General features: G+C 35.5%; 1 protein-coding gene across 15 annotated transcripts in view; it reads right to left on the bottom strand.

Moving 5' to 3' along the window:
- The window catches only part of CCDC91 (coiled-coil domain containing 91), a 580,237-nt gene that overhangs the window by 463,199 nt on the left and 92,394 nt on the right, over nucleotides 1-24,644 (bottom strand). For 13 of the 15 annotated variants that reach the window (XM_072654437.1, XM_072654435.1, XM_072654445.1 and 10 more), the window contains one exon: nucleotides 12,459-12,502. In XM_072654437.1, the coding sequence (XP_072510538.1) occupies nucleotides 12,459-12,488 (30 nt within the window). In that variant the 5' untranslated portion in view covers nucleotides 12,489-12,502. Of the gene's footprint in view, nucleotides 1-6,301; nucleotides 6,445-12,458; nucleotides 12,503-24,644 lie in introns of all 15 variants that reach the window. The other 2 variants (XM_072654444.1, XM_072654443.1) reach the window with 1 other exon arrangement.

Below are 24,644 nucleotides of genomic sequence, written 5' to 3' on the forward strand. Positions count from 1 at the left end.
CACTCAGTGCAGCACCAGACATGGGAGTTAACCCATAGGTCTCAAGGGAACTCAGTGCCACACCAGGTAAATGGCCAGAGCCTGCAGCCCCTCACACAAGAAGCCTGAGACAGTGCCCCAAAAACCCCAGGAAGACAGATCAAATTTAAAAGAAAGGAAAATAGCTAAAAGAAATGGGCAATAAAAAAAGAATCTAACAATAGAAAGGGAAGAACAAAACACAAGCTCAGAAGAGAAGAACAATGTCAAAACACATAAGGGCAAAACCTCAAAGAAAAATGGGAAGTTGTCTCAAGCCCAAAAAGAATCCATGGAAGGGAGTTAAAAAATCATGTAAGAAAGATTTAGACATAAAAACTTGATACTATAAGCAAATTAGGAGAGCAAGGAATAGTTTGTTTATCAGATTTATGGAGATCAAAGGTATTTATGACCAAACAAGAATAACAGAATACTATGAAATGCAAAGTAGATAATTTTGATTACACTGAATTGAATAGTTTTTGTACAAGCAAAGTCAATGCAACCAAAATTAGGAGGAAAGCAGAAAACTGGGAAAGAATTTTTATACCCAGTGTCTCTGATAAAGGCTTCATTTCTAAAATATATAGAGAACTGATTCCAATTTATAAGAATTCAAGTCATTCCCCAATTTATAAATGATCAAAGGATATAAGCAGGCAGTTTTCAGAGGAAGAAATTAAAACTATGTATAATCATGTGAAAAAATGCTCTAAATCACTATTGTTTAGAGAAATGCAAATCAAAACAACTCTTGGGTACCCCATCACACCTATCAGACGGCTAACATGACAAGATAGAAAATTATAAATGTTGGAAATGTAGAAAAACTGGAACACTAATGCATTGCTGGTGGTGTAAACTGATCAGACCACTCTGAAGAGCAATTTGGAACTATGCCCAAAGGGCTTTAAAAATGTGAATATGCTTCGACTCAGCAATATCTCTTTTAGGACTGTATTCCAAAGAGATTATAAAAATGGGGAAAGTACCCACACATACAAAAATATTTACAGCAGCTCTTTTTGTGCTGACCAAGAACTGGAAACTGAGGGGATGTCCATAAATTGGGGAATGGCTGAACAAGTTGTAGTATATGAATGTAATGGAATACTGTTGTGGTAAAAGAAATGATGAGCAGGTTGATTTCAAAAATACCTAGAAAGACTTACTTGAACTGATGCTGAGTCAAATGAGAAGAACCAGGAGAACATTATACACAGTAACAGCCACATTGTGCAATGTCTGACTTTGATGGACATAGCTCTTCGCAGCAATGCAAGGACCTAAAACAACTCCAAAAGACTCATGATGGAAAATGCCATCCACATGCAGAAAAAAATATGGAGTCTGAATGCAGATCAAAGCATACTATTTACTCTCTTTGTTTGGTTTTGTTTTTTCTTTCTCATGGTTCCTCCAATTTGTTCTAATTCTTCTATACAACATGACTAATGTGAAAGTATGTTGAATAAGAATATATATTTAGAGCCTCTATTGAAATTGCATGCCTTCTTGGGAAGGAGGGTGGGAAGGAAAGTGGAGAAAATTTAAAACTTATGGAAGTGAATGATAGAAACTAGAAATAAATAAATTGTTTTAATAAATCATGCAAGAGAAGTAGAAGAACAATTGGAAAAGAAAGGAGAATGATGCAATAAAATTATCAAAAAAGAATCAACGGCCAAGAAAGAGAACATAACTGTCTAAAAAGTAGAATTGGCCAAATAAAAAAGGAGATACAAAAGTTAACTGAAGAAAAGAATTCCTTAAAAAGTACAACTGGATAAAGAGAAAAAAGGAAGGACAAAAACAGGAAAACAACTGTCTAAAAGTTAGAACTGGACAACTGTGATGGCAAACAAAATAGGATCTTCTGCTGTTTTTGTTTTAGTATAATCAAGTGTCTCTGATTGAATCCTGCCTTTATCAATCAAGAGTTTTTACTAGCAGTAAAGTACAGAAACAAGAATTTATTTAACTAGAAACAGTATTTGTATTATTAATTATTTTAATATGATTAAAGATCTTCCCCACCCATTAACAGGCTTGCCTATTAAGGGGAGTTTGTTTAGGGAAGATTTGTGGGAAGGTCCATACCTTTTGTTAATGAGGTATGGGTCCTAGAGGGTTGTGATGCTCTCTGGCTTAAAAAAGGTATAAATAATCTGAGCTGAGGTTTTACTTTGGGGCTTAGTGACTGAAAGTGTTTGTTTGGCCAGATAAGGACTCTGTGAAGCTGCTAAAGGAGCCCTCTGGCTTTCAAAACCCAGAAGTCAGTGCTTCCCACTCTGGTAACTATGGTCAGACAGTTGAACCTGTCTGTTGAATTCAGGCAGAGGAAGCCAGGATTTTCCTGTATTTTCTTTGAAGTTCAGGGTGTTGACTCACTTGAACTGGGTGAATGATACATGTGATTGATTAAAGTGGCTATTAACCCCTTGAAAGTTGCTTTCTTTTGTGTATACATATCTAAGAAACTGTGATAGCAGGCACCCCTGTGTACCGTGGGGTGCTCATTGTTACAAGAACTGGAAGCTAAATAGTATAGAAGAGGTTAAAAATCAATCAAACAAATTCAAAAGAATGAAAAGAATAGAAGAAAATGTAAAATACCTCATAGGAAAAACAACAGACATGGAAAATAGGAGAGATAACATCAGACTCACTGGACTATCTAAAAACCATAATCAAAAGGAGGACCAGGACAGTATCACTCAAGAAATTATCAAGGAAAACTACCCTAATACCCTGAAACCAGAGGGCAAAATAGGAACTGAAAGAATCAACTGATAAACTCAGAAAAGAGAACCCAAAATAAAAAATCTAAGAAACGTTATAGTCAAATCACAGAACAAGAAAATTACAGATTACAGGTCAAGAAAAATTACAGATGAAGGAAATTACAAATTACCAATCAAGGAAAAAATATGACAAGTGGCCAGAAAGCAACAATTCAAATATCAGGGAGCCACAATCAGGATTACACAGGACTTGGCAGCAACAACATTAAAGGATCAGACATCATGAAACATGGTATTCTTGAAGATAAAAAATTTAAGACTGTAACCAAGAATCATCAATCTACCAAAATTTAGCATAATGCTTCAAGGAGAAAAAAATGACCATGGAGTGAAATAGAAGGATTACAAGTTTCATAAGAAAAAGATCAGAAATGAACAAAAAATTTGTTCTCCAATGTCAAGGCCTGGTAAAGGGGGAAAATAAATCTAAATGATTCAATGGAGTTGAACTTTTTGGTTTCCTGCATGGGAAGATGATACTTGTAATTCTTAAAAATTGTATCACTAATAGTACAACTAGAAGGAATATACATAAACAGAGGAGACGGGTATAAAGTGGATTTAAGGGAATGACATTAAAAATGACTAATAAATGAGAAAGAGGAGTACACTGGGTACAGAAGAAAGCGAGAGATAGAAGAGGGTAAATTATTTCACATGAAGAGGCAAGAAAGACATATTATAATGGAGGGAAAGATGGGAGAATCAGCAATGAGCATCATGTGAACCTTACTTTCATCAGTATTGGCTCAAAGATGGAATAATGTACACAGTCAGTTGAGTACAGAAATCTAACTCCACAGGAAAGTAGGAGGAAAGGATGTCAAATAATAGGGCTGGACAGGCAAGACTGACAGAAGAAAAGGCAGACCAGAGAAGATAGCAGAAAGTAGGATCCAGAATCCTACAATACGTTTACAAGAAATACATCTGAAGCAGGGGAATGCACATACTGAATAAAGGCAAAAGATTGGAATAGAATACATTATGCTTCAACTAAAGTTAAAAAAGAAGCAAGGGTAGCAATCCTGATCTCAGAAAAAGCAAAAGCAAAAATAGATCAAATTAAAAGAGATAAGGAAAGAAACTACATCCTGCTAAAAGGTCCCAGACAATAAAGTAATATCAATACTAAACATATATGCACTAAGTGGCATAGCTTCAAAATGCATTTTTTTCAGATTTTTAAAATTAATTTGTTACTTTTCAATATTCACTTCCAGAAGATTTTGAGTTCAAATTTTCTCCCGATCTCTCCCCTCTGCCTACCCCAAGACAGTATGCATTCTGATTTCCCCTTCTCCCAATCTGCCTTCTGTTCTCACACACCCCTCTCTTCTCTTATTCCCTTCCTCTCTATTTTCTTGTAGGACAAGAAAGAGTTCTATACCCCATTGTCTTTATATCATATTTCCCAGTTACATGTAAAAACAATAGTAAACATAACATTTTTAAAACTTTGAGTTCCAACTTCTCTCCCCACTCATCCCCACTGAGAAGGCAAGCAATTTGATATAGGTTATACATATGTAGTCATGCAAAACACTTCCATAACTGTAATGTTGTGAAAGACTAATTATATTTCCCACCATCCTATTCTGCTCCCTATTTATTCCATTCTCTCTTTTGACCCTATCCCTACTCAAAAGTATTTACTTCTAATTATCCCCTCCTCCCATTTGCCATCTCTTATATTATCCTCCCAACCCCCTTACACCCTTCTTCCCTGCATTCCTGTAGTGTAAGATAGATTTTCATACCAAACTGAATGTGTACATCATTCCCTCCATAAGCCAAATCCGATGAGAATAAGGTTCATCCTTTCCCTCTCACCTCCCACCTCTTCCCCTCCATTAAAAAAGGTTTTTCTTGCCTCTTTTATGTGAGAGATAACTTACCCATTCTATTTCTCCTCCTCCCAGTATTTTCCTCTCTCCCATTAATTTTATTTTTTTAGCTATTATCCCTTCATATTCAACTAACCCTGTGCCCTCTGTCTATATGTATATAATCCCTCCAACTACTCAAATACTGAGAGAAGTCTCAAGAGTTACAAATATTACCTTTCCATGTAGGAATATAAACAGTTCAACTTTAGTAAGTCATTTATGATTTCTTTTGCCTGTTTACCTTTCCATGTTTCTCTTGATTCTTGTGTTTGAAAGTTAAATTTTCTATTCAGCTCTGGTCTTTTCATCAAGAATTCCTGAAAGTCCTCTATTTCACTGAATGACAATTTTTTCCTCTGAAGTATCATACTTAGTTTTGTTGGGTAGGTGATTCTTGGTTTTAATCTTAGCTTGTTTCACCTCTGGATTATCATATTCCAAGCCCTCTGATCCCTTAATGTAGAAGCTGCTAGATCCTGTGTTATTCTAATTATGCTTCCGCAATACTTGAATTGCTTCTTTCTGGTTGCCTGCAATATTTTCTCCTTGAATTGAGAGCTCTGGAATTTGGCTACAATATTCCTAGGAGTTTTACTTTGGGGATTTCTTTCAAGAGGCAACTGGCGGATTCTTTCAATATCTATTTTACCCTCTTGTACTGGAATATCAGAGCAGTTTTCCGTGATAATTTCTTGAAAGATGATGTCTAGGCTCTTTTTTTTTTATCATGATTTTCAGGCAGTCCCATAATTTTTAAATTGTCTTTACTAGATCTATTTTTCAGGTTGGTTGTTTTTCCAATGAGATATTTCATGTCATCTGCTATTTTTTTATTCCTTAGGTTTTATTTAATTTCTTGATTTTTCATAAAATCATTAGCTTCCATCTGCTCCATTCTAATCTTTAAGGAATTACTTTCTTCAGTGAGCTTTGGGATCTCCTTTTCCATCTAGCCAATCCTGCTTTTTAAGGCATTCTTCTCTTCACTGGCTTTTTGGATCTCCTCCTTTGCCATTTGGGTTAGTCTACTTTTTAAGGTGTTATTTTCTTCAGCATTTTTGGTTCCCCTTTAGCAAGGAGCTAAATTGTTTTTTCATGATTTTCTTGCATCAATCTCATTTCTCTTCCCAGTTTTTGCTCTGCTTCTCCTACTTGATTTTCAAAATCTTTTTTCTGCACTTCCATGACCTGAGACCAATTCTTATTTTCCTTGGACGTTTTGGATGTAGGAGATTGAATTTGTTATCTTCTTTTGATTATATATTTTGGTCTTCCTTGTCACCAAAGTAAGATTCTATAGTCTGATTCTTTTTCTGGTTTGACTCATTTCCCCAGTTTTGACTTTTGAGCTTTTTATCAAGGTAGTTGTCTGCTTTCAGTGTATGGGGGGGGGGGGCAGCAGGAAGGGGGAGTTATGCGAGCACCTTGATCCCCCTACAATCTGTAAGCCTAGAGCTCCAGAAACAGCTGAAGCCTCTGCCCATGCTGCTGCTATGACTGTTGGACTCTTCCACCCCCTCTACCACCCTAGGATCAGGGTCAGACCACTCTACTCTCACAGAAGTCTGACAGGTTTTTTCCACTGACCTTTCAATTTGTCCTCAGCATTTTGGGGTCTTGAAGTCTGGAAACCACCACAGGTCAGATATTCAGTTCCCCAGCAGCCTTCTCAGGTCCATGTTGGACTGTGCTCTTCTTCCAGCTCAGCATGATAGGTGCTTCCCATTGACCTTTTGGTGGTGGCAAATAATCGGAAATTTGAGGGGATATCCATCAACTCGGAAATGACCGAGGAAGCTATAGTATATGAATGAATACCATTGTACAATAAGAAATGATGAAGAGGCAGATTTCAGAAAAACCTAGGAAGACTTGTATGAACTGATACAAAGTGAAATGAGCAAAACTAGGAAAACACTGTACACAGTATCTGCAACACTGTATGATGATCAACTATGAATGATTCAGCTCTTCTCAGCAACTCAATAATCTAAGACAAGTACAAAAGACTCATGAAGTACAATGCTATCCACATTCAGTTAAAGAAATGACAGACTCAGAATGCAGACCAGAGCATACGTTTTCTTAACTTATTTCATTGTGTGTGTGTTTGTTTTCCTTTTGATCTGTTTCTTGTGTGACAATTGTGACTAACATAGAAATATGTTCTATATGACATCATATGTATAATGTATATCAAACTGCTTACCATTTTACAAAGAGGGGAAGGTATGGAGGAAGAAAGAAAAATCTGAAACTCAAAATCTTGTAATAATGAATGCTAAAAATTTCTTGAAGTGTAATTGGGGGAAAATAACAAAAATACAAAAAATAAATTCTATATATAAAATAAAGGAGTATAACATAAAAAATAAAGAGGTAAAAAGTAATTTGACTAATGTTATACAGATAATAAGAGTCAGAGACATGATTTGAACTGTGATTTGAACTTGACTTCATGTTCACCACTCTACCCCAGGGGTGAGGAACCTGTGTGGCCTTTTATTAAGGGGATTTGTTCTTTGATGCCTGGATTCAGTCAAAGCGCCACACTTGAGGATACAGAGGGCCACTGGTGACCTCAAGGCCACAAGTTCCCTATGCCTGCTCTATCCACAAAATTATGCTGCATCTATATTTCAAAATTACATAAGAAGATATCCAGGAACTTTCTTTTTCCAATGCTTTTAGTAAGTCTGGAGGAGATATCAGTCACTTCACCGCACCACCCACTCCAGTTCATCCTCCACAGGATGAACTTCCTAAAGCACAGATCTTACCACGTCCTTCTCATTTGTCCCCACCCCCCCACATTCAATAAACTCTAATAGTTTCCTACTAATGACTTTTTAAGCCCTTAATAGTTTGGCTCTTTAATGCCTTTCCAGTCCTCTTTAATCTTATTCCCCTCCACATGATAAAGTGACACTGGCCTCTGCTGTCTCTCACACAAGATACTCCATCTCCAGTCTCAAGGCATTTCATTCACTGTCTCCCCATGCCTGATATGGTCAACCTCCTCATTTTAGTCTCCCTAACTACCTCCAGATCTCAATTACAATCTTACCTTCTGCAAAAAGCTTTCCTAAAGCACCTTAATGCTCTGGAATTATCTGCAATGTATCATGTCCACATCTTGTTTGTAAGTAGATCTTTGCATGTTCTCTTCCTCCATTTGACTGTGAGCTCTTTGAGAGCAAGAACTGGTTTTTGCCTTTCTTTGCATTCTTAGCAGAATGCCTGTACATAATAGGTATTTAGTAAATGTTTATTAAGTCAAATTTGATTTGACTGATTTGTCCAAGAAGCATAAACATAAGGTTGGTTTATAATGGCAAGGTCCTAAGGAGATATGTCTCATGTGGTGTAGCACCAATGTGATACCCACAGCAGGTGCTATAGATATGCATGTATATTTCCAGGGTAAATTCTCAAAATATAAACTCTCTTCCTCGAGGATGAAACCAAGATATTTATTCAAATACCAGAAAGCCAAATCCATCATGGTAACATGAAAATCTATACACAGTATCAGTGCAGGGAGTACAGCCATCCCCACATCTTCCCTCCATCAGGCCTCCCTACAAACAAGCTTTCAGGCAAAATCATGCCCTCTCTCACTCACACTAACTGTTCTGCTCTGCTCTGCTCTGCCTCTCTCTCTCTCTCTCTCTCTCTCTCTCTCTCTCTCTCTCTCTCTCTCTCTCTCTCTCAGCTCCACTCCACTCTCTCTTCCTGCTACATTCTTCCTGCTTCACCAACTCAGAAAGCTCCTTCCATCATGGGTTCCATATGACTTAAATTGTGGGCTGGGTCAAAACTCAAAGCAGGTCACATGGGCCTATTAAGGGGCAGAGAACATCTTCAAATTCCCTTAATTTTACATTTGAAAAAAGAAAAACAAAGTTCTGCACATGAATGAAGTGTGAAGGCCTTGTTTTGTTTTGTTTTTCCTGGTATTGCCCTTCCCTTGATCATTAAGGGCTCCTCTTTTCCCTACTCCCATCTCCTTCTTCTACTTTTTCTAATGACTTTTACTTGCTTAGAAAATTGGGCCTATTAGTTTTTGTAATAGGGCAGGAGTCCTAAAAAAGATACAAAATCAAGTTTTCTATTTCCAGTGGCAACGAATGGGTGTTAGGGAAATAAGGAACAATAATGGTATTGTTTTTAATATTGGTGAGATGAAAGTTATAAAACTGCAAAAAATTATACCATAAGAGTTCACATAGAGGTATTTGCCCATTTGGCCCTGCTGGGGTCTATCACTGTTATAAACAAGATAGAAACTGATTATTCCTCAGTGTTCACAACCAGTTTCCGCCCCCCCCCCCCCCGCCCCAATATATGAATATATGGATGCAGGTAAGGAAAGTGCATAATAGAGAAGAGGATATATAAAAATAATGTAGCAGCTCTAGGACTGCCTCCTAAATTGTAGGCTGGTTTACCTAAGAGATGTCTGCCAGGATTAAGGGACACTGTATGTATGTACTTCTAAAACTAAAATTCATAATGCTCCACAATTGGCTTGCTTCCAATCATCATCAAGTTAGCACAATTAAATAAAAGCAAAGGTATTTCCTGAAATGGCAGATCATGAACCATAGTAAAAAAAAAAAAAAACAATCTATGCATAAACCTGAAGCATACTCTCACCAAAATACAGTACCAATAGGAATTACAGGTACACACTTGTTGAGAGGTGCATTCTTTGGGAACACTTGTGCCCAAAACAACTCACAGCCCTGGTGATGCAGGAACCTGAGGTACTTTCTCTTCTTGTATGCACATACTATTCCTCACCAGGCTCAGAATCTCTGCTTACCTCTTATCTGTATTCCAGGGCTAATTCCCTCTCTTTCAACTCCTCTTGATAACTTTTTCCACCGGCAACCAGACCCTCAACCACTGCATGTTGTCATGGGGAGTAGAGAATAAGAAACCCTTCCTGTAATTTGATAAACTCTGCCAGTGTCACTCCTAAGGGCTAGCTGCCTTGACCAAGTCTCTAGTAACTGTTCCACTTTTTAAAGGTCAGTAGGAATGCAGATCATTTTTAGGTAAATCGTGGCAAAAACTTTTTGATGCTAAATGACTGGTGATACAGGACAAGTCTCAGTACTGATCTAGGTCCTGAGACAGGATACATTCAAGAGGGTAATTCACCCCTTGGGTGTCTTAATGAAAATGGCTCAGTCTCATGATGCTGATTGGAGACTACGCATAAAGTGTCATTTGTACTGTAATCTCAATGTTCATGGTCTATTTCTGCCCATTACCACTTTGCATCAGGAGAATCAATGAAAACTAAAAAAGACATGGCATCACTAGATCATGAAGATCTGAGACTCAGTCCTGAAGAGTGCAGACAAGGCTGGAATTTCAGGTCTTTGTTCTCTTCATATATTATGGCATTCCTTCAGGAGGCTGTTATATTTGTTTTGTTTTAAAGAGGGGAGGGGGATTCTAGGCATGACCTTTCTATTTTAGTCTTTCTTTTCCTTCTCTAGTGCTGCCTGTACCAGGGAGATCACAAGATCAGAGTTATGCTGTAACCATACAAAAGCCTGTTAAGTAGTAGAAAGCTATCTAGAAGAAACCTGGCCACTACGGAACAGGTTTAGCAAGAGCACAACCTAAGGCCCTGCAGGCACCATGAATGCTAGGTTGGTTTTCTTTAAATAAACATGAAACTGTCCTCATGACTTAAATGGCTCGTGAAACTACACATCAAGCAATTATTGATTACATCCAAATAGTCTGAGTAGAAAAAAGTCAGGTCACAAGGTGTTAGCAGTTCTCTTAAGCTTCTGATTATCAGACCAGCATTGGCAACATAGAAGCAGGGGGCTATGCTCAACTGAACCAATATATTCTTGTTTAATATCCTTCCCTTGTAATGACTGAATAAACTTCCTTTTATTAACTTTTAGATGTTTCACAACTCTCTTATCTCATTCCAATCTAAAACATGAACTATTGAACTGAATACAATAGTTATAAAAACCAAGCATTAAAATAAAGTGAACTTAGAAATGAACTTTAATGGATGACTAATCAATGATGAATTATAAAGAATTAAATCAAAATTTTCAAAAGGCATATTAAATCATTTGTACTTGGGAAAAATGTCATTAATGATTTGAGTAACAGCAAAAGATATTTGTGCCACCAATAAATAAAATCAAAATTACTTTTTAAATATTTATTTTTTAAAATTTATTTCAAGTATGTTTCATAATGTATATAACATGTTACTTCAGTAGGACAAATACAATTTACAACTAAATAATGTATATACACTGAAGGTGTCCTCAAACATTTTGTATCGATGGGACTTACAAGAGAAAACGTTTGGAGACCACTGGAGTAAAATATGGAATTGGAAATGGTTTGCTCAAGAAAAGAACTAACCAATTTGTTTTTCTGTTGATATAATATAGCAAGCATAGTTTCAATAAAAGAACACAATTCTGGGACCAAACCTTCAAATAAATGACAACTTCCAAATAATAAATCATATGGGATGATATTTTAAACATAATTTATTTCCTCAAAATGGAAAGAATTGATCATTTGAAAAGTTTCATTTCATTTTAATTTAAAAAATAAATAAATCACTCAAAGAAACACAACATTGAGGGTTTGTCTTTATTTTTCTATGTCAGACTAGCTTTGTTGTATTCAGTAAGATTCAGAATTTGAAGACAAAAATTTGATGAATAAGTCAGGTTTCCAAATGTATTAACAATATTATTAATGAATGAAGAGCAACATATAAGATAGTTCAAAGTTTTTCATATCTACAACTTGATAGTTGCTATAGGAAAATTTTTTATTATTACTATAATAATACCTTACATCTTCCTTTCAAAGTATTCAGAGCACTTCATGAATACTATCTTATTTCACAAATCAATCCTGGAAATTATACTCCCTATTTTGTAAATTCCCTTTTTAACCAAAATTCCTAAGTTCATGAGTTTGCAGAAAAAGCACATAGTTTATTCACTGATGGTACCTGGACTAAAATTCAGGTGTTCTATATCCTAATCAAGAAATTTTCTCCAAGACTACACTGGCATCATAAAAATAAGTGAGTTATAAAATATTTCAAAAAATGAAAACACAATGAAAAACATTAAGGGAAAAACTGCCTCCTCAGCTAATACTTTCCATTTACAGAACATCAAACCAAAACCTGAAAATAACCTAACAACACAAGCACACTAATTAGTTCTTTAAACCACAAAAAGGCCTTGTATTTAATATACTAAAATATCTCATTGCAGGTATAAACCATACAAACATGTGGCAGGATCTTCAACACCTATTTGTCATCTCACAAGTATTTCCTAATGGAGATGTAGCCCAATAAAACCATCTGCTAACAATTTCTCAGAAAGCTATTTTATAATTGATCCACTGATAGCACTTAATTATAGCTCTGCCTAAGCCTTTCCTACGTGAAAGACAAAATGTTGAATGATAATTAATTGGTTAGTTGTTGCAAAGAATTGTTTGGTTTGGATTTTTTTTTTTTTTAGAATGAATTTTCTTTGACTTTGGCCTCATATTCCAAAACTAAACATAAATAATCAAAAAATGAACTAACTTAAAATGCTAAATAATACATTAATAAAATAAATCTACCTATAGATAAAAGCTATATTGGTTTAATATATATATATGTGTATATACATATATATCTCCAAGTAATAAAATCAAGAATATTACATACCTCAAAGCCACCAAAATCATCATCATCCATTTTTCAAGTGGTACCTAGAAAACAACAGAATACAGTAAAACAAAATATTTCTAATTTACTTACAAGAGTATAAACATATTTTGATTTACAACTTGTAACTATCTGTGATGACAGTAAGCAATTTCGTCTTCACCAGGATTAATGTAAATTTTTTAATTTTAAAAGAAAAAGACAATAGTCTTTAACTTCCTGGCAGGATTAGGCTTTTCTGTAACTTCTTCAGCAGTCATGTATTTTGAAGTTTTATGTTGAGCACTCAAGAGTGGAAAAAATATTATTTTACATTTTAATTTGCTTTTCTCAAATTGGCGCTGGAATTCAATTCAATAATGCTTCCTGCTTTTTGCATCTATTCCTCAGTTGTCTGGCAACATCAGCACAAACCCCAGCTAAGAACAGGGCTGTGGTAAATTTTTGGAAATATGTCCTCACCACAAAAGGTTCTTCCCTATGTTTCATGGCCGGAGTTGATTTAGTTTTTCAAAATTGATCAGCATTTTTGAGCTGAGGCCACAATTTTTGGAAGATTTTGATATGTGTATTTTTAGCTGAAACTGCTTTGCATCTTTGGAAAAATATGGAGCAAGTTACTAGGCTGATCAAGATAAATCAAGACATGAAAGACTAACTCATGGGAAAGTAGGGTAAGAGAAATACCTAAAAATGCCCCCAAATTCTTCTCTTCATGGGTGTTCCTGTTAAATATATGCCAATAGATAGGCAGACAGATAGGAGATGCTTTTGCTTATCCTAAGTGTAGCATTAAAAGCGATTAAAAAAAAGTAACTGGTACTACACTTAAGTTAAATATCTGACAGAAGAGACTTTCATCTAAGGAATTAAGGAACACTTGAAATATTGAGAAGGGTACCTATTTACATGTGACCAAGAAAATGGGAAAAAGCACAAAGTGGTAGATAACTGCTGCTAGTCCATGAATTTGGCCTAATGTAGAGTTGATTGATACCCACAAGCTGGTACCCACAAGTGATGAAGTAGCCAATTTCAGCCAACTTGTCCCTCCAGCTATTAAAAATGGGCACTATCTTAAACAGTAGTGATCTCAGAGTCTGCACCAATAAACTGTGAAATACCTAATACCATCTAAAATACACTCAATGCAAGTTATTCTGCACAACTTCCTTGTAAGGTTCAAAAAAATCAAACAAGTAAGTCAGAAAAGCACTGATCCCACAAGTTATTTCTATAGAATCCTCGTATAAGTAATCAGAGAGTAGATACTCCTCTTTCCATGTTTTGGGTGCATGTTTAAATTAACATTAATTACAAAAGGCAGTGTGGCATAGAAGATAAAAAGCTGTCCTTGACGTAAGGAAGAACTAGGTTCAAGTTCCACCTTTGACAGACACAGGCTTTGTCATTTGGGGCAAGTCACTAAACTCTCAGTGCTTCTTTAAGATGAGATGATGCCAACTTGCATCAATCAAGAAAAGTTTCAGCAGGTGCCCGTTATACCAATGAAATCATACTTCTATTCCCTATTTATAATTGTAATTTAGGGTTCCCAAAATGCTAAAGGGCATAAAATGAAAAGTCATGAGAAACACATTTTGCCATGGGAGTTATTTTTTGATTGTTAAATTAGATGAATTTCAGGGTCTCTTTTCTTTTCACAGAAATATGATACTAAATGTTGCAAAAATGAAGTATGCAGACAGTTACCCATTACTTCAGGGAACAGCATCAAAGTGAGATATGATATGATACCATCATTGTCACTATTACCCAAAACTTAACAATCTGATGAGAGAAAAAAGTACGTCTCCAAAAACTTAAAGCCAAGCAAATCATCCTCATATAGCACTTTAAAAATATATATAAACCAGACTTTCAGAAACTTTTTATAGGAGTTAGTTTGAAATGGAATTCACATTAATTTTGAGTTGCGAGCAAAGAGAAATCTGTATGTGATTAAATTTTATGAATAAATTACGGCAGAAAATTGATATGAATAGTGACATATAACCAAGCCAAAACAGAAAAGTCCAACTTGTCTTTTCCACATGTATCCATCCCATAAATCTCCAGAGACAATTAAAATAACTATTTTTGGTTTCCATGAATGCTGCACTCAAATTAATACAGTTTCAACAGAATGGAATTTTTATTGTAATGTTTCTATGTGTTTTGTTAATTCACACTTCAATAAGTGATTTGTAAAATACCCACAAGGAAAAAAAAAACAACAACACGGATGGGTGGTAATTGTTCCAGCTCACTTGGCTGTGAAATAAAAATACAATGCCATCATCTGAGCAGGACAAATTTAGCCCTACTAAAAGAACATATTAGTAATCACTAATATTTTCCATATGATAACAACATTTGTATACTAAAATTCAAATATTTATGTCTTCTTTCTTAGTAACTCCTTCAAAGGAATCTTCAGAGTGAAGATACTTAACATTTTTTGTCATGGATCTCCTCTGGCAGTCGGAGGCCTATGGGCCCCTTCTCAGAATGATGTTTTTGAATATGTAGTTTTATAAAAGAAACCAATTATATTGAAAGATATTTACAGAAAAAAAATTTTATAAAGTTCACAGACATCAACCCTGCTTTGGACACAAAACAAATATGTATTTAGATACTTGAAAACATTATTATGTTGTGACTATTATCAAAAAAAAAGTAAAGGAATAATCTCCATATGTTTTAGATCTGAAATACTGTACGGGTTTTTGATTATCATCAGTGCATATGCATCATAAGACGATGGACTTAGAGTGAAAAATATGCAAATAAGGTCAGTTCCCTCCCAGCTTATTTAACAGGTCACAGGAGTGGCAGCAGACTTGAACTCTGGTCCTTTGACTCCAAATACAGTGCTCATACCAGCGCAATACAAGGCTCTGAAGAAACTAAAATATGTTGTCAATAACTTTATTAAAAGATTCACTTAAAATTTCTTTAAAATATCCATGTTACACATTACAGTAGGGTTTTATCGTACAAAAAGGTAGATTCTAAAGTTAGTGCACAATGTATAAATTACGTATGGTCAAAATTACTTTTCTTATACATATATCCCAAGGAAAGAAAAGAAAGGTCTCATAGATGCAAAAATTTTCTCCAATTCCCACAGTCTCTCAAACCTTTCCAAAACAGAAATTATGCACCAAAGATAAGTACTAAAGAACTGGAAATGAAGAAGATAACCATCAGTTGAATGAATAACTAGATAAACTGCGGTACAGGAAGATAACTAAATTTTACTGTACCATTAAAAAAAAATATCAACAACACAGAGAATGCATGGAAATGGTGTAAAAACCATTTACCAAAGTAAAAACTTTGGAGAGGAGGAGAGGGACAGGGACAAGAAGAGGTCAAGCTGAGTTATCCAACTGCCTAAGTCCCCATTCAGGCAGCTTGGTCTACTCACAGGTTTCTCTCTGAAGGAAGGTAAATTTTGAGGGCCAGAAGCTGTCCAGTTAACTTGGGGTATACTAGCTACATTTCTTTCTCTTTCTTTCTTTCCTTCTTTTTCTTCCTTCTTTCCTTCCTTCCTTCTTTCACAAAACCTTAAACTCAATTCATTATGAAGCTCATAGATTGGACCACAATAGGCTCCTGCCCAAGCTACACTTAATGGCTGTATTTTGGTCCCTCTCGGATTCAAGTGAATGTCAATGGTAACTTGTTTGTCTTTGGAACAGCAATCCTGAGGATTTTGCCCTCCCAGCTTGATTTTTCTTTTTTTCCTAATCAAAGTGGCCATCCCTTCACTCACTTCTTAAAGAGACTTATTCACTGAATGGGTATAACCTCACTCAAAGTGAATACCTGAAAAGGCCTTAGCCTAAAAGGACCAGGGTCTCCCATTACTTTCTGGACCATCTCCAGTCATTCAGAGAAATATCTAGCCATTGGACCCAGATAGCTCTGGAGGAGAAAGTGAGGCTGGTGACCTTACATAGCCCTCCCTCACTGAAATCAAAGTCAGCTGCAAGTCACGTCATCATTTCCCTGAATAAATAAAGGATTTATATGCATATGTGTGTGTATGTACACTTAATAAACCAAGATTTAGAAAAAACTATAAATACAGTGATCTTACATGTTTAACACACCTAAGCTTAAAAAGTATTAGATTATTAGGGAATATTGAAAGGTCAGGTAGTAGAACATCAAGGTCATAGGACCAACAAGATGGAAGACCAGGCATTTTCTCTGATCCTCACAAGCTCTCAAACCTCTCCAAAACAGAAATTATGCATCAAAGATAAAGCAACTTCAGCTGTCTCTATCATCCAGGAGACCCAGAATTCAAAAGAAGGTTAAAAAAAAAAAAAAGGAATTCACATCTCCCTAAACTTAATACCCCTCCCCCACCTCCCATACTACCAGCAGAGAGGTTTTACTAGCAGACTCAAACACCCAACATAAGGGCTTGCAACAAAACTCCCACACCCCAGGTCCCACTCTTGCTTCCCAGTGCTATGAAAACCCTAGCTCTAGGCTACAGAAGTTTGTTGGGACTGCTGTAGCCCTTCAGAAGCAGAAGGGGAAAGGGTGGCAGAACAGACAGGCAGCATCATGGTAGACAGCCCCAACATGGTAGACAACCCTGTAGCATCAGCATTGTAAAGTTCTGAACTGCTGCTGCTGAGCTACAGAACTGTGAAAAAGGAGAGGGATGGAATAATACGGGGTTGGGAGGTGAGGGACAGGGTGCCTGTTATCACCTAAAAGTCCCTTGGGGATCTAGGCTGGTGAGACACACTGTGAGAAGAGGCTAAGACATTGTGATATCCAATCCTGAAAGAAATCACCCTGAGAGGGGACACAGAAAGTGAGGGAAAACTGTGGAAAATTTTCCTCAAGAGGAAAATTGGGGGGGAAGGGGAGAGAGACAGACTGAAATTACCAAAGATTACAGGTAAAAGAAAACTCAAAGACCTTAAACATAAGCAGACAGAGAAATAGAGAGACAGACAGATAGATGAAAACAGGATAAAAACATAAAAAAGAAAAGAAAATACAGCTTCCAGATCTAGAACACCAGCTCAGGCATCTATGAATGACAGGTCTAAAATTTCGATACTGAAATATGACAAACTATAAGAGGAACACCAAAAATAGGTTTAAAAATCATGGGCCCATAGGATCAAAGATTTAAGGTTAGAAGAGACCTGGGTGATCATTTAGTCTAAACTCTCATTGTACAGACAAGGAAACTACAGAGTCAAGACATGAACCCATTTACTCTAATTCCAAATCCTAAATTCTTTCCACTACCTACAGGGCCTCTCAATTAACCCTATAACTAGAGAACAAGAGAAGGATGACTAAAAATCTGTATGTAAATATACTTGGTGTCTTACAGGGTGTAATAAATGTCAATGTAATCTAAGGCTGTATTAAAATAGGATGAAAGTTATCTAAATGATAATGAAAGAGATAATTCCATCCTGGACTGGAGAACTGTGTCGCATTTTAGAAAGAATACTATTAGTTTTTATAGTACATCTAGAGCAGGGAAAATAGAACGGGAAGAGCATTACAAATCCAATCATAAAAGAACTGATTCTAGAGAAGAAAAAACTTACTGGGGACATAACAACTGACATTATATATCTAAAGGACTAGGATGCGCAAGAAGCATTAAACTTATGCCGTAATGTTTTGTTGTCTCTAATTTTTTCCAACTTTTTTTCATTTTAAATTTAAATATTGAAATTTAAATACACGAAAGAAAAAATATTATAAACTTAAATATTAAAACAAATGCAAAATAAGAAAAAAGCTTTGCTACATGCATAGCAAAACATGAGAGGATTCAAAATATACCAGAACTTTCCATTTCAAGAAAGCTTATGTAATAAATACTATGTTGCTGTGTTCAGAGCTGTCCATCTTTTCTTTGCTTCCTTGTAAATTTTCTTTTGTTCTCTTCGCATTTTTTACTTTATTCTTTTCCCCCTTCTTTCCTCCCTCCCCCAAGAAGGCTATAATTAAGAGCAAATATATTTATATATATATATGTATGTACACATATACATATATACAAATATACACATACATGTAACATGTAATATACACATACATACACGTAAAAAAACTATACTCATATTCATGTATAGACATATACATTCATGTATTTCTGAGCAAGACTATACTATACTCATTTGTTCTTTGTTTCTTTGAGGGTGGATAACCTTTTCCTTCAGAAGTCCAAGTCTTTCTACATTTTTCTAAGTCCATCAAGTACTCATTTCCTACACCACACCAATAGTCTAACCTCATACTATCTACTTGCACAGTCTAAAACATTATTGATTAATATGGTTGACATATAGTGCTGTTTCTTTACATTTCTTTTTTGATTAAATCTATTTTAGCTTTTACTTTATCTCAGATCATGGTTACTATCCATTTCTCCCCTAATAAATTTTACTCCTTTTTTTTGTTTGTGTATCTCTTATTCTCTATCCCTCCTGACTCCTCTACTTTACTTCTAACAGCAACCTTGCCCTCCTATTACTTAATCTACACCCTCTACAAAGATTCTTCCCTTGTCCTCCCATTCCTATTAAACACCCATCTACATTCCCCTTATCCTATTCCTTTATCCTCTCCTCTAAAAATTCCTTCCCTATCCTCTCCCCCATTTCCTTATTCTTTTCTTTGCTTCTGAATTTAGAAGACTTTTATACCCTTCAAAACATATATGTATTGTTCCTTCTTAAACCCATTTCTGATAAGAGTGGGTTACAGAACTACCAGCCCTCTTTCCCCATCTAATTCCTCTGTGTCAATTCTTGTATAAAATAATTACTCTTTTTACCTTTTCCTAGATGGTTTCTTTTCAGAATCCTATCATACTCAGGTGTACGTCAATCTTTCTTTTGAACTACCTAATTACTAATAACAATCTTAAGACATTTTTTATATTTCCTCATATAAGAAGTAAACAGTCTGTGCTTACTGATTCCCTTGTAATTAGTCTTTGATATGTACCTTATATGTTAAATATATATGACTGATATGTCAAATATAAGCTCTTCTATGTCAAATCTTCTGTTAAGTTCAATTGTGTTGTTTTTAACAAAACTCTGAAAGACTGGCAATGCATTAAATGTCTATTTCAGGATTAAGTTTAATTTTGATATTTTCAGCCCCAATCCCAGTTTTGTTTTTTTTTTTGTTCTTCAATATAGAGTGTTCCAAGCCCTGCAGTCTTTCAGTGTCACCACTGGTAGTGCTTCTGTGATTCTAATTGTGGCACTACCATATTAAAATTAAATTTAAATTTTTCTTGTTTCTCAAAACATTTTTTTCTTGACCCCTGGGAATTTGGGAATGTAACTATGATATTCTTTTTTTCTTCTTTTTTTTTAATGGTTTACAATCGCTGCCATAAAATTAAGATTTTATCCCCCCCACACCTACCCCCCACTACCCCCCTCCCCCCCACGACCGCATACAGTTCTGTATAGGTTCTACATATACTTTCCTATTGAGTACATTTTCACTATAGTCATGTTATGTAGTCGAACTAAAATAAATGGAAGAAATCATACAACAAATCAAAACATGATACACAAAAACACACATACACACAAACATGATCTGCTTCATTCTGCAAATGACTTCCATATTTCTTTCTCTGAGTGTGGAAGGCATTTTGCCTTAGAAATCCACCACTGGGATTTTATTTTTTTTAATAAGTTCTTGCATTATTACGAAATTCCAAGTCTACCAGAAAAAACTGTCGCACACTGTGGTTGTTGCTGTGCACAAAGTTCTCCTGGTTCTGCTCCTTTCACTCAGCATCAGATCATATAGGTCCTTCCAGGCCTCTCTGAAGTCTTCTTGTTCATCATTTCTTATGGTGCAATAGTACTCCATTACATTCATATACCATAATTTATTCAACCATTCCCCAATTGATGGGCATTCCCTTGACTTCCAGTTTTTGGCAACTACAGAGAGTGCTGCTATAAATATTTTTGTACATGTGGGACCCTTTCCCATTTTTATGATCTCTTGGGGATATAGTCCTAGTAGTGATATTGCTGGGTCAAAGGGTATGCACATTTTTGTAGCCCTTTGGGCATAGTTCCAAATTGCTCTCCAGAATGGTTGGATGCACTCGCAGCTCCACCAACAATGAATTAGTGTTCCAACTCTCCCACATCCTCTCCAGCATTTATCATTTTCTTGTTCTCTCATGTTTGCCAATCTTATAGGTGTGATGTGGTGCCTCAAAGTTGTTTTGATTTGCATCTCTCTAACCAAAAGTGATTTAGAGCATTTTTTCATATGATTATAGATATCTTTAATTTCTTCTTCTGAAAACTGCCTGTTCATATCCTTTGACCATTTATCAATTGGGGAATGACTTGTATGATTATACATTTGAGTCAGTTCTCTACATATTCTAGAAATGAGGCCTTTATCCCTGAGCTTAGCCGTAAAAATTCTTTCCCAATTTACTACATCCCTCCGAATTTTGGTTGCATTGGGTTTGGTTGTGCAAAAACTTTTCAGTTTAATGTAATCAAAATTATCCATTTTGCATTTCATAATGCTTTCTATCTCTTCTTTAGTACAAAATTCTTCCCTTCTCCACAGATCTGATAAATACACTATTCCTTGCTTCTCCAGTTTATTCATGGTATCAATCTTTATACCTAAATCATGTACCCATTTGGACTTTATTCTTGTGTACGGTGTCAGGTATGGGTCTATGCCTAATTTCCGCCACACTGTTATCCAGTTTTCCCAGCAATTTTTGTCAAACAGTGAGTTCTTATCCCAGAAGCTGGGGTCCTTGGGTTTATCAAACAGGAGGTTGCTGTATTCCTTGCCTACTGTGTCTTGAGTGCCAAGTCTATTCCACTTGTCTACCTCTCTGTTTCTTAGCCAATACCAAGTGGTTTTGATAATTGCTGCTTTATAGTACAATCTGAGGTCTGGTAGCGCTAGGCCACCTTCCCAAGCATTTCTTTTCATTAGTCCTTTTGATATTCTGGACCTTTTGTTCTTCCAAATGAATTTTGATATTATTTTATCCAGCTCTAGAAAGTAATTATCTGATAGTTTAATTGGTATGGCACTAAATAAGTAAATTAATTTAGGTAGAATTGTCATTTTTATTATATTAGCACGGCCCTACCCATGAGCAACTGATGTTTTTCCACTTACTTAAATCTGACTTTATTTGTGCAAAAAGTGTCTTGTAATTGTGTTCATATAATCCCTGGGTTTGTTTTGGCAGGTAAACTCCTAAGTATTTTATAGTGTCTACCTTAACTATGATATTCTTATAGGTTTCCTCATACAATACCTTTCTGGAAGTGATTAGTGTTTTTTTTTTCTATTTCTATGTTCCCCTCTTGTTTTAATGTTTCAGTACAGCTTTCACTAATCATGCCTTATGTCAATGTATCAAGATTTTTTTTTTTATCACAGCTTTCAGATAGTCTAATTACTCTTATGTTTTCTTGATTTGTTTGCGAAATCAGTTGTTTTTCTTATGGGATGTTTCACACTGTTCTATTTTTTTTATTCTATATAGTTTGTTTTATTAATTCTTGGTATAACTTTGCTGGCTCCCTCTGGCCCAACATTAATTTTCCTTTACATTCATTTTCAGTGTTCTACAATCACTTCCATATAACTTAAAATTTTCCCCCTCCTTCCCTGAGTTGGCATACAATTTTATATAGGTTCTATACATATATTCCTATTAAATACATTTTCACCTTATTCATATTGCATAAAATGAATGGGAGAAATCATAACACAGATCAAAACATAATACAAAAGAAAATGATGTGCTACATTCCGCGATCGAATTCCATAGTTCTTTCTCTGAGTGTGGAAGGCATTTTGCCTCAAGAGACCATTGGGAATTTTTTAAGTCCTTGCATTGCAATGAAGTTCTAAGTCTACCAGAAAAAAATCCTCACACACTGTGGTTATTGCAGCGTATAAAGTTCTCCTGACTCTGCTCCTTTCACTCAGCATCAGTTCATGTAAGTCTTTGCAGACGTCTCTGAAGTTCTCCTGTTCATCATTTCTTACACCACAATAGTATTCCATTACACTCATATAGTATAATTTATTCAGCCATTCCCCAATTGATAGGCATCCCCTTGATTTGCAGGTTTTGGCCACTACAAAGGGTGCTGCTATAAACATTTTTGTACATGTGCAATCCTTTCCCATTTTTACAATGTCTTGGGGATACAGTCCTAGAAGCAATATTGCAGGGTCAAAGGGTATGTATATTTTTGTAGCCTTTTAGGCATAGTTCCAAATTGCTCTCCAGAATGGCTGGATCAGCTCACAGTTTCACCAACAATGAATTAGTGTTCCAAATCTCCTACATCTTCTTCATCATTTATCATTCTGTTTTGTCATGTTACCGAATCTGATAGGTGTGTTGTGGTACCTCAGAATTGCTTTGATTTGCATCTCTCTAATCAATAGCGATTTAGAGCATTTTTTCATATAACTATAGATAGCTTTGATTTCTTCCTCTGGAAAATGCCAGTTCATATCCTTTGAACATTCATCAACTGGGGAATGACTTGTATTCTTTATCAGACTTTACCCGACACTAGTTGCAAAAATTCTTTCCCAGTTTTTTGCTTCCCTCCTGATCTTGGTTGCATTGGGTTTGGTTGTGCAAAAGCTTTTCAGTTTAATGTAATCAAAATTATTCATTTTACACTTCATAATGTTTTCGATCTCCTGTTTAGTCATTAATTCTTCCCTTCTCCATAAATCTGATAAATACACTATTCCTTGCTCCATCAATTTGTTTATAGTATCAGTCTTTATACCTGGATCATCTGGACTTTATTCTTGTGCATGGTGTCAGGTATTGGTCTATGCCTAGTCTCTGCCATACTGTTATCCAGTTTTCCCAGCAATTTTTGTCGAACTATGAGTTCTTATTCCAGAAGCTGGGGTTCATGGGTTTATCAAACAGCAGATTGCTACATTCATTCACGACTGTGCCTTGGGTACCTAAAGGATTCCACTGTTCTACCCTTATGTTTCTTAGCCAGTACCAAGTAGTTTTGATAACTGTTGCTTTATAACACAATTTGAGATTTCATAGAGCTAGGCCACCTTCCCTAGCATTTCTTTTCAGTAGTTTCCTTGATATTCTGGACCTTTTGTTCTTCCAAATGAATTCCGATATTATTTTTTCTACCTCTACAAAATAATTATCTGATAGTTTGATTGTTATGGTACTGAATAAGTAAATTATTTTAGGTAGAATTGTCATTTTTATTATATTGGCTCAGCCCTCTCACGAGCAACTGATGTTTTTCTACCCACTTAGACCTGACATTATTTGTGTGAAAAGTGTTTTGGAATTGTGTTCATACAGTCCCTGGTTTTGTTTTGGCAGGTAGACTCCCAAATATTTTACAGTGTCTACCGTAACTCTAAATGGGATGTCTTCATCTCTTGCTGATGGGCTTTGTTAGTAGTATATAGAAATGTGGAAGATCTATGTGGGTTTATTTTGTAATCCACAACTTTGCCAAAGTTCTTTATTATTTCAGGTAGTTTTTTCCTTGAATCTCTGGGATTCTCTAAGTATATCATATCATATCATCTGCAAAGAGTTATAACTTAATTTTTTCTTTGCCCATTCTAATTCCTTCAATTTATTTCTCTAATTGCTACAGCTAATATTTCTAGTACCATATTGAGTAAGAGTGGTGATAATAGAAATCCTTGTTTCATCCCTGATCTTACTGGAGATCTAGCTTATCCTCATTGCATATAATGCTTGCTGAAGATTTTAGATAGATGCTGCTTATCATTTTATGGAAAGTTCCATTTATTCCTATGTTCTCCAGTGCTTTTAATATGAATGGATGCTGTATTTTGTCAAAAGCTTTTTCAGCATCTACTGAGATAATCACATGATTTCTGTTAGTTTTGCTGTTGATATGATCAATAATGTTAATAGTTTTCCTAATAATGTACCATCCCTGCATTCCTGGTATAAATTCTATATGATCATAATGCACTATTCTCATGATTAGTTGCTGTATTCTTTTTGCTAAAATCTTATTTGAAATTTTTGCATTTATATTCATTAGAGAAAATGGTCTATAACTTTCTTTCTCTGTTTTGTCTCTTTCTGGTTTAGGTATC

Source organism: Notamacropus eugenii, chromosome 3, assembly GCF_028372415.1.
Source record: "Notamacropus eugenii isolate mMacEug1 chromosome 3, mMacEug1.pri_v2, whole genome shotgun sequence".
Classification (NCBI taxonomy): Eukaryota; Metazoa; Chordata; class Mammalia; order Diprotodontia; family Macropodidae; genus Notamacropus; species Notamacropus eugenii.